Here is an 11565-nt window from a genome sequence, read left to right on the forward strand (position 1 = left end):
TCCTCAGGGAAAAATCACAGCATCTGAGATTTAAGAAGAATCCCATGCTCGAATGAATTACTGTACTACTATTCACTAGGGAGCAGTGTATTATGAGGAACAATGTAATAAAAGGCTTTTTTTAATATTAGAATATACCTCTATATATCAACAGTGGCAACAGTGTCCGAATAGCTCCAACATCTGACAATTTGTAACCAGGCTTCCCACCAATCTACTCTTTATGACAGTCTTAACTATACATTTTCTAACACAAGGCATGATAAAATAGAGTTGCAAGCATGAAGAGCTTCAGAAATTACTAAAATACTGTATGGCAAGAAATCCTGTATCAGTACAAATTATTAGCAGGTAAAATGGTTCACTGGATAAGGATAATCAGAGAGAAAATATTCCTAGCTGCACCAGAGAGTTATTGCATGACCTTGAGCAAGTCACTTAATTTCTCTAATTTTCCAAATTTTTCTATATAAAATGAAAAAGGACAGTAATGCTTGCCAATTATTGCACAGACATAAGGGATCTATGTCAAAAAGCATTTAATTATTAGCAGTAATTATTAACAATAACTTCTAGCCCAAAGGACCTGGGATCATCTCACAAGATCTTCCCCACTGATATGGCAAAGCCTGCCAAAGGCCCATGTGCTCCTCCTCATTTTTACAGCCACTCTGTAAGAAACAGATTTCCAGAGATTCTGAGGTGTTAGGGACAAAGAGTAGGACAAAAACCTCTTCACTTTAATTCAACCTCTTTTTACCTCCTTTACCTTTGAGAATGTAACTAGCAGTGGAATGAAACTTAAAAAAAATACTTCTGCTGAAGCTGAGGAACTTGCACTATTTCTGCCTCTCCTTTCAAGGAACAGGTAGAATCTGGAGAAATTAAGGGAAGTAAGAAGTAGTTTGGCTAGGTAAGTGATGATTACATAGGCAAATCATTACCAACGTGTTTCAGCCACAAGATCAGCAATGTACCTTTAACATGGCCTTCCATAGAAAAGCTTACCTCTGCCAAACAATAAGCACTACAAAGTTTCATACCAACAAAGTCTGTCATTTCCAAAAGCAGATTGTGTTTACTTGTAGTGCTTGATACACACAACAAACAAAATCCTAGCCCTGTCATTGGGTTATTACAGAAGTATTCCTGGTCACGACATTTTGGCCTCCCTTTTAAACATATATTTAGGGGCTCAGGAAGTAAGGAAAAACCAACAAGGCTGCTTCGTACTTTTTCCAGCAAGAAAAATTACCTTGTGCAAATATGCAGGTTTTTCAAGCAGTTCTACATTGCTTGATGTTAATTAGAGAAACTACTCTCTTTAAACTTAATGCATTTTCAGGTGATGCTTCTTCTTACCTGGCAAGTTCTTTAATTAAGTTCGCAATGCGTCTCTTGTCCTCAGGACACAAATCCTTTAAAGAAGCACTCTTCATTCCTCCTTCATTAGTGCCCTGAAAATTTAAAGTTACATTTTAGAATGTACTGTTTAAAAGAAAACAAATAATTCATAAGCTATTAAAGCATTTCGAGACCTAATAATTAGAAGCTGAAAATAGATCAATTCCAACTGGAAATAAAATTCATATTTTTCAAAATGTAAGTACATTTCAATGAAACAAATTACCAAATTGTGAAGAATTATTTTAAGATATTTGTAATTCAAATGCAAGCTGCTAGCTTCAATACTAAAACATGCTGGGTAAAGTTTTAAGACATGCACTATTCCTTGATTCATACTACATAAAGAGGAGTAGGTTCTCATGACTTGGAAATCTAGTGCAGCAATATCCAAATCCAACTTCAAACTTTATCATATTAGGATCATAACATAGGGAGGAAGAAAAACACCATGCTGCCTTAGCATTTACAATCAAAGCATACACAGCAAAATAACGTTAGCAGAGAGTACATCCCTTGTTTCATTTTTTTAACACAGAGAAAAGAACACACACCTTCACATGTGGCTACTGTTTGGTTTTACTGGCTTATTTGCTTATTTTGTAAATATATACTATATTTACGAATATATATAGAGAGATAATGAATTTTTTTTGGTAGATATATATTATACTGCTAAATATATGCTATTTTCGTAAATAATGCTTGTCAAACGAAGGCTGCAGCAATGCTGAGCACTTCAGATCTTTCAGGCATTCCCGGGAACGCAGAGAGAACCGCTGTACTTTCCACGTGTGTCCACCAGAGGGCACTCTGCTGCCCGGCATTCCCGACTTCGGCTGTTCCCGAAGGAAACGGTTCCAAACTGGTTTTATTCACCAAAAATTCCTGTGATGGGGTATTCAGTTCTGTAGCGCAGGTGGTAAGCACGAAATAGGAGCCCGAAGATAAATTCAGCAGTAAGAGCCATGCTGTTCTGGCCGGGATTTTGGCAAGTTTCAGTATGTCCTCTCAATCTGAAGGAGTTTCAGTTTATACTTTTACAAGCCCCCTCCCCTAAGTGCATGCAGTGCTTTAGATCAAGATAAAAGAAGGCCACGAGATGCCCTGCAGTTTGGCCAAGTCAACACAACAATGCACAAAAGAATACAAAGCCAACACTGGACTTCTCTCATTGTCAGTAAAAGCAGCTGATCTACACCAGAGAAAAGCGACCCCTTTCCTTCTCAGCTATTTAAACAGCATCTTAAAAACAATTAAAGAATAATGACCACTACAAAGGAGGTGATGTTTTCACAGAGACTCATGTCATACCTGCGTGATCTTTCATTTTAACTTCAGTGTATTCTTCTCAGAGGCAAGGGGAAAACAATTTCACAAGGCAAATTTCATCACTTTTCAAAGGGCATTTGATTTCACAGGTTTCTTCCCAAACATATGTCATTCAAAAATGAAGAGAGAATGTCTAACTTGACTGAATTCAACTAAACGTATGGTTGAAGGAATTTCACTTTGCAGGCTAAAAATGTGTGATTTTTTTTTAGCACACTGATGATGAAACTTCTTTAAGAAAAATGAAAAGTTACAGACCTCAAAAAAAGATAATAAAGCTTGATCATATTAGTGAAGGGGATTTTAACAGAATGTCACCCAAACTGATGTACATACTGTCAGACAAACCTCTGTGGGATGAAGAGGAAAATCAGCTTTTTCTATCACCCACAAGTATGCAAAGATGGCACACATGAAATTATCAGAAGCAGACTTGTACCATAACACACATCAACATGGAGCTGTGGAATAACGCACAGCAATACCTCAACCATCTGAAGAAGACAACAAAGGAGGTAGCAGCCAAGACTGTCTCCTTTTCCCAGATATCTGTCCTTTCTACACAGTCCAGGATGGAAGACAGTTTTGGAACTCAGTATGGAGAAGACATTCTCCACACCTTGGAAGCTGATAACGGCATGACAAAATCATGCAGAATCACAGAAAGGACAATAGCTCACCTACTCCAGCCTAGAGCATTTTACTCAGAATTATGTGCAGGCCAGGCTGGATGAGACTCTGAGCAGCATACACTATTGGAAGGTGCCCCTGCCCATGGCAGGGGGGTTGGACTGGATGATCTTTAGGGTCCCATTTAACCCAAACCATTTCATGACTCTGTGCCATAGTAAAGCCATCAGCTCTCCCTAGACATGCACACAACGCTTTGCAGAAAGTGAGTTGTGTTGTTGATGAAAATTCCATGCAAAAGAAGTTCTTCTTCAATAACAAATAAAAACATGTGTTCTGTTTGTTTCAAGTATTCAGAGCTTATCTTCAGAGTACAAAGTTTCCATAAGAATGTGGCAAGGCAAGCGAAAAACAGAAGGTTTAAAAAGACCTTTTAAAAATGAAACATAGCTTTGAACACATCTTGTTATCAATAATACAAAAGCACGAGTCACCAATTAAGATTTCACATATCAGGCATTATATTTACAAAAAGAGTACATCAAAATCCATTTATACAATGGCTTTAACAAAAAAGGAGTAAAAATTCCCTAGACAACAAGTAACGCAATCAATGCACCATTCAACAAAACAGATTTTAATGTGGCATATGAAGGCATCTGTGAGGCAGCAGGCTTGTAGATACTTATGAAGAGATGCTTCTACATAAAGACTCTGCATAATGGGGGCTATTTGTGGAATTTATCTGCATGCCACTTAACAACATCATTTGCAAAGTAGAGGTACATACCAGCCTCTAAAAGCAAGCACTGATAAACAGAGAAAGGGAAATATACATGTCCCAGAAAAGCCCTAAAAATTAATAACTAGTTTAATAACTAGCCATGTGTCATGCTGAAGGGTTCCAAGGGCAATGACACTGTCAAAGCAACAAGAATTGAGTAACCTGTCTTCACATCAGAGTTTTGAACATACGTGTCTGACACACAGCAGTTACTCAGCACACAGAAGGCAGAGAAGGACATCTTAGATGAAGAACAAGATTTAACTGCATGACAATAAAACAGCAATGCAGAAGCAGTCAAAGGTTTTAGATCCTGCCTGCAAGTGGGAAGATGCCAAACAGGCTGGCCCAAGATGACTGCTAGGCAAGAGACTCAACAGTACTCAAATGACTTACACAGTCATTGTACTACACAAACCAGGTTAGAAAAACAGCATCTTTCAATAGATTTCTAAACATCACAGCATCTGTCACAATACAGAATAACCTTCCAAAGGAAACCCTGCTGCTTTGGAATTTCTAATGCAAGGAACTGTAGAAACACATCACCTAGTCTCACAGGAGGAGACCACAAAATTCAAAGCACTTGACATCAACTGACAAAGCTACTTCTACTGCTCAAATGCATTTTGAACTTTTAGTATCAAAAACAAAAAGTGATTTTACCCTTCTAACATGAGCAGGCACAGCAAAAAGGTCTCTAAAATGAGTTTTTACTTGTGTAATTTATAAATTAAATGACTAGAGCAATGAAAATGAATAAACTGAACAAAACTTCTTGCAAGTTCAGCTAGTGAAGTACAGGTTAGGCACTACCCAGGGCTACATGCATTGCCTCTGTACAAATACACGCATAGAAATGTAATCTGGTTTTGGGGTTTACATAGCCCCACTTACACACCACCTAAAAAAATTAGCACATTCAGCCTTTGTTCTCTTCAGGTGATAATTTCTGCTAGAAAGCCACCATGTAAAGCGGGCAAAAAGTGTAAGAGACTGTAAAAATAACTACTCTAAAAGTGTTTTAAACATTTTCAACTGATAATTTTCATCTGTTTTTTTTTTTTCTACAATGTGCACTCTTAAGGGCAAGAAAAATTTTACTGACCTGCTGCCCTGTCAGACCTCCTGTACCTCTATCAGGATCCATGGAAACAGAAGCAACAGCTACAGGCACCTTCAGCTCAGTTTCACCTGTTTGATATTTTGGCAAACACCTTGTTCTTAAATTTCCTTTTGCAGACACTCCTGTAAGTGAAAGACAAGCAGAACATGCAGATTATAAAGTGAAAAGGGGCCCTATTCTTGCCTTCCACAAAAGCAACCTTGCCTTAGCAGCTCTTTTTTTGGAAAAGAATGAGAACCTCAGGAATAGGTCTGCAGTTCCCCCTGGCCTCTCACTCCATACAAAATTTCATTAAGATGGATGCATCAGCAGAAAAAGAGGCGCATGGCACTGAAGCACACCCAGACACAATGAGCATTTTGTAAATTCTGAAATGCACATTATGTCTTCAGACTGAAGCTCAGTGCAAATATACTGTGTTTGAGTAAGATGCAAAAGCATAAAATTGGGTTTCTGCTTTGATACCCAAAGACAGTAAGGAACCAACCAGCAGTAAAGCTGTTAAAAGCACCACTCATATAATAAAATACCACTTTTTCTGTTACACAGCCAACGTACTGATGCTCAGGCTGTTTGTTCCTTCCATGACCAGGCAAATGAGTAAGGCAACACTGCACACTCCACAGATCATTTGTCAAACACCTCCTGCCATAATTAGAATTAGATCACCACTACAAATGGGAAGAACATGAAAGCACTGAAAATCCTGATGCTGCAATTACAAGGTGCCAACATTGGCACTAACACTAAAACCTCCCAGGGCCAGATTAAAGCCCATAGCTACTTGGTACTGCCTCAATGTTTGATTTTTGACTATTCAGAAGTGCAAAAAGTTTTGAACAAAAAATATTAAATTCATAATAGCAGATAATTTACAATTATATTGGTAATTCGTTTCAGAAGAATAGTGAAAGAATACCAGAATTCAAGTGAAAGAACAAAATTATAAACTCTAATATCTCCATGCTTGTACACAAACGAAAACAATGGTCCTGATATTCTCTTCCACAGAAGTGGTAGAAAATTTCCCACAGTGAATCAATTTCCATCATTTAGGATCACTGCTTTCTTTGCAGGGCCCAGAGAAAAACAATCCAACTTCACCTGGCTTAAAAACCTCCACATGTGTTTTGTAGTTCAACAGAGATGTTTGGCCAGTAGTTTTGAAGAGTACCCCAAACCTAAAGAGTACAATTCCTCAAAACTTATAACTGCTGGATGACACACACACTATTTCAGTCTAGAGTTAACCATCCCCAGATACGTTTCCAGGACCTCATGTCACTTTAAGAGCTGTGTTTGAAAACAATTAAGAGAATTCTGAAGGGGAACTAAGAGCATTCATCTTTTCCCCAGCAATGTACACAAGTATGCAGTCAGTAAATCAAGGTCAAAAGAACTAATGAAAAAAAAATTGCTTTATCTGTACACCATGAATCTTCATTTCAATTGATATCTTCAAAATTTACAAAAGACCTAACACCTCTAATGCTTCAACATTCCGTGGAGACCACGTTAAAAATTCAGCTTGCCTGATAAATTGGATAAAGCCACACTGTACCTGCAACAGAAACAACTCCCCTGGAACTATTCATCTTATACAGTATGCTTATCTAAGCAGCAGAGCATAAATCCTCTGCTATAATCATGTATGTCCCATCACAACTTATGATGACTTTCCACCTTACATACACTTAGGTACACAAACCACACACCTGAAAAGACATTGCAAATTTTATCATCCACAGGAAAAAACCTTTGCTTATGTGTATTAGAAGGTCATACCTGAAACAGGTACCAGTGGATCTTCTTCATCAGAAGCTGCATGTGGCTTTGTTAAAGGAAATAAAAAGAGTGCAAGCTTAGCTCTTTAAGCAGGACTGTAAAAAGAAGTATTTTGTCTCTTAATTTTGTATAGCTGTTGATAAGAAAACAGCATTCTGGAAGCGAGAAAAGAAAGGAAAACTTGGTTTAAAAAAAAACACCACAAAGATAGCTAAAACAAAAGGCCTTACTCCTTCTTCCCTGTGCATTAACTTTCAGCCTGTAAAGATTATCTCTGAGGTCACCTTTGCAAAAGATTCCAGGGACCAGCCCCAGTTACAAGACCAATTACTAAGATAATGAACTAATATTATTTATTTAAACAGTTTATATGGAACATCTTGATATGTAGGGAAAGCAAATTCTGAAACAGTGTTTATTGATATTGCAATGAAATCCATTCTGGGAAATACATTCTAAGAAACATAAATGAGGATAAATGCAAAAGGTTTCATACTGGTCATTCTCATCTGATCATCACATGATGAGTAATACATAAAAGCTTGAGGACTGATTTTCTTTAAGTTTCAAGAACTTTCAAATATCCCAGAGGTTTAACTGTTGAATTACATGACCACAAAAAACACTTTAAAATCACAAACAACAGGGCACCATATTATTTGTGCTATTAGCAGTCACTATGACTGTTAGCACTGAACTTGAATCCCTGCATCCTAAAAGCCACTAAAAATAGGACTCAATATAACTAAGGGAAGCGTGTAAATCATACTGTCTTCCTTAAAGGAGCAGTTTCATTTAGCTGAACTTACAGATTGTTATTCCCACATAAACAACTAACATACTTGTGACTTAATCCCAGTCAGCAACTCAGTACCACAGAGCCACTCCCTGTCCACCTCCCTGTCCCAAGTGGGAAGGAAAACCAGAGAGAAACAGTAAACCTCATGGGTAGAGATAAGAAAAGCTTAATAACTGAAAAAACAGGATAATAATTCTAACTGCAACATGAAGGGAAGAGGGAGAGAGAATTAAAACCTGAAAGAAACAAGTGATGCACAGTAGAGCTGCTCACTGAACAATGCCCAAGCCTTTCCCCAGCAGGAACTGGCAGCTCCCAGCCAGCACTTCCCAGTTTATGTACTGGGCATGATGTTCTATTATGGAATCTCCCTTTGGCCAGTTTGGGTCAGCTCTCCTGGACATGATCCCTTTCAGCTTCTTCTGCATCTGCTCGCTGGCAGAGCATGGGTCACCCAAGTCCATGTTTTTGGGTAAGCACTGCTGAGCAACATCCAAAACATCAGCATGTTATCAGCATTATCCCCATGCTAAATACAAAACACAGCATACCAAGTACAAGGAAAAGAATTAACCCTATTCCAGCTGAAACCAGGACAATACTAAAGTGGAAAATAAAAGCACAGGGCACAAAATTCTCCTCCACTGTCTTTTGTTTATACCCCTTTACTTTCATCAACTTTCTACTCAATTATCTAATTTCTTTACTGTTAACAGATAAATGCATTTGAGGTTTTGCAGTTGCATTCATACAATAAAGTAAAATTGTGAAAATATTTCAGTGTCTCTATACAAACTCCTGCCCTAACTAGAATTTGATTCTGAGAGCACCATCTCAAAAACTTAATTTAGTAATTACCACAGAATGGAGAGATCAGGAAAAGTCTAGGCGTTTCCCCCTGTGGACAGCAACTTCAATCAACACCCACTGTCCATCACACTTCTGGTACTTGTCACACTGGAAGGGCCTGATCACAGGCTCACTTATGATCTTGTTGATGCACTTTACCACCTGTAAACAACTATCACTCATTAGCCTCACACCAGTTTAAAAACACATTCAGTGAGTACTGGAGTCAAAGCCAGCTCTCTCTACAAACACTGAGAGCATTTCTGTCCCCACGTGTGAGCCACAGCCTGCCACCTCCAGCTGCCAGAACACACTGCACAGCACGAGGAAGCTGAACAAACTCACGAGGAAGGCACTGTGCGTACCCTTTCCAAAAAGCACCAAGATGGATCAAAAGTCCAAGTCTGGATCACAGCCCAGCCCAAACAGCTGTGTCAGCACAGTCACAACAGCAAGCTGCAGGGTACTGAGAAGTGTATGTTCAGCTCACACTGCTTCAGGAAACTTCAGCACAGGCAGTTCCTACTCCACTGACGTACGGTTAATCTGTGTGTCAACACATGGCTACAGGAAATAAAACCATCTGCCTAAACAACATCCTGCTTTTAAATGTGCCTCTGGTATTGCCAGCTGTTGCGGATAAATTCCTAGTAGCAAGATGCAAAGACTAGTCAAAGTTATCACTATTACTCCCCCCAGCTCCCAGGGTGACTCTCCTGGTGAAGCTTTGCAGCACAGTGTATTAGAACAACTCAGAGCAGGCTACCTCAATCAGCTGGACTGAAAATCACAATGACTCAGAGGCTGATTCATAAGCAATGTCCTTTCCTCAGAGTAACAGACTGGGGACAGCACCAGCACCAACATTTTAACATTAACCCACTGCCACGTGCCTCCAAGACTGCCAGTAAGGCAGGTGTAGTATTATAAACCCTGCACCAGCACAGCTGAAGTTCAGCGCAACAGCAGAGAGAGGCACTGGAGAAACTCAACACAAATTCCTCCTCTTCTTTTGAAAGCATATGCTGACATCATTTTTAAATTGTGCCACGTGCTTTTCTAAGAATTTAAACTTTTCCAAGGTCAGAGGCAACACTGCCTATTCACCGCAACACGTAGAATGGAAATGGTTGTCAGAAAAAACTTCATTCCTTGGAATATCGCGATGCATGAGGCCACTGCTGGGCTCTATAAAACAGATTTACTTATAGGAAACAACCTGTTGACTCATAAAAACAGACTGTCAATGTAATTGCATCAACACTTCTACAACTGAGCAAAGTAGTGACAATGGCAATAAATCCGACATGTGCCACACATCTTCATCCCATTCACAGCACAGAAAAAGTTGTAGACAATCTTTTTTGCTTTACACAGATGGAAAATGTTAACAACATGCTCCCTAAACAGGTCATGGGATGGTTGGCCCATTTCACTTGCACATTGTCCCAGGAAGTGTGCAGTCAAACATAAATAAAAGAGCACAGACATACTCTTCTTTCCAATCTCTTCCAGTTGATGCTGAAATCCCACTCTCAGTCTAACAGCAATGCTTCAAACCCCTCATAACTGAAACTAAATTGTCAGCTTCCAAATTTCCACCAGGCCACACTGTCAGTTCTACCCCAATGACTTCAAGTCGCTGAGCCTCCAGCTCAGCCACACAAGAACAAACACCAATGGCAGCTCCGGGTTCTCTGAGCCACACAAGCACATCTCTCCACAGCCAGGCTTGCACAGGCTGAGCTCCCAACACCACAGCCACCAGCCACGCCATCTACGTGCCCAGCCCCACGTAGCCTCCCACAAGAGGAGCCTGCAGCTCCTCTGCAAGTGAAACCACCCCAACCTCACACTCATCCCTCACAGACAGAGCCCTCCACGTCCCACACAGGCTCACCCAAAACGTTCTGCTTCTAGGCAAGTTTAGGTGCCAGTCACAAAAGACACATCTCTTCTGGCTCAGCTTCTAGCCATAGTTTCAAAGAATCACAGAATCAATCAGTCTAAGGTCACTGAATCCAACCTGTGACTGGACACCCCTGACTGCCAGGTCCAGTCTTTCCTTGAACACCTCCAGGGACAATGACTCCTCCACCTGCCTGAGCAGTCCATTCCAACGCCCGATCACCCTTTGTGTGAACAAATGCTTTCTAATGTCCAACCTAAACCTCCCCTGGAGCAGCTTAAGGCCGTGTCCTCCTGTCCTGTCACTTGTCGCCTGGGAGAAGAGCCCGACTGCCACCCGGCCCAACCAACCTCCTGTCGGGCACTAGCAGAGGGTGAAAGGGTCGCTCCTGAGCCTCCTTTTCCCCGGGATGTGCAACCTCATTCTCTCTACTGGTTGCCTGGCAAGTCCCCATAAACAGAACGCAATTTCCCCATTTCCTATATATCTACTTGCCCCGAGATTTCACAGCTGGGTCACACTGAAGAAGACTTACAACCCTCCCTTCTCTCCCAGGTCACTTTTGCTCTGAAATCCCGCGTAACCCCTACAAACCGGCACATACCAAATCCCTCTCCTCAGGCTAAGCCCCCTCCACACTCGCCAGCGGAGCCCTCACACAGCCTCTGCCACGGCCACAGAACCCCACCCGACCCACAGCGCCGCATCGGTTCCACGCCAAACCCCTCGCCAGACCTCCCCGCACGCCCGTGGCGGCCCCTCCCGCCGCTGTCCCCTCACACCGACCCCCAGGCAAGGATACAGTCCCGGCCCCGGCGAGCACCTCCGCCCACACCGGCGGCCGCCGCCGCCATCTTGAAACAGCCGCCACTCCCCGCATACCCCCGCCGCCCCCCCGACTCTCGCCGCCCATTGGCTGTCTGCGCTGGAGGCACGCGGAGCTTTGT

At 41.2% G+C, this 11565-nt stretch overlaps 1 protein-coding gene across 5 annotated transcripts in view; it reads right to left on the reverse strand.

The window, feature by feature from the left end:
- KIAA1328 (KIAA1328 ortholog) overlaps window positions 1–11497 on the reverse strand; it is a 172622-nt gene extending 161125 nt beyond the window's left edge. For all 5 annotated transcript variants that reach the window (XM_064402673.1, XM_064402672.1, XM_064402671.1 and 2 more), the window contains exons 1-4: window positions 11421–11497; window positions 7062–7097; window positions 5259–5398; window positions 1363–1457 (exon numbers count right to left, since the gene is read on the reverse strand). In XM_064402673.1, coding sequence (XP_064258743.1) covers window positions 1363–1457; window positions 5259–5398; window positions 7062–7097; window positions 11421–11472 — 323 coding nt within the window. In that variant the 5' untranslated portion in view covers window positions 11473–11497. The remainder of the gene's footprint in view (window positions 1–1362; window positions 1458–5258; window positions 5399–7061; window positions 7098–11420) is intronic.
- Between the last annotated feature and the right edge of the window lie 68 nt (window positions 11498–11565).

Source organism: Passer domesticus, chromosome Z, assembly GCF_036417665.1.
Source record: "Passer domesticus isolate bPasDom1 chromosome Z, bPasDom1.hap1, whole genome shotgun sequence".
Classification (NCBI taxonomy): domain Eukaryota; kingdom Metazoa; phylum Chordata; class Aves; order Passeriformes; family Passeridae; genus Passer; species Passer domesticus.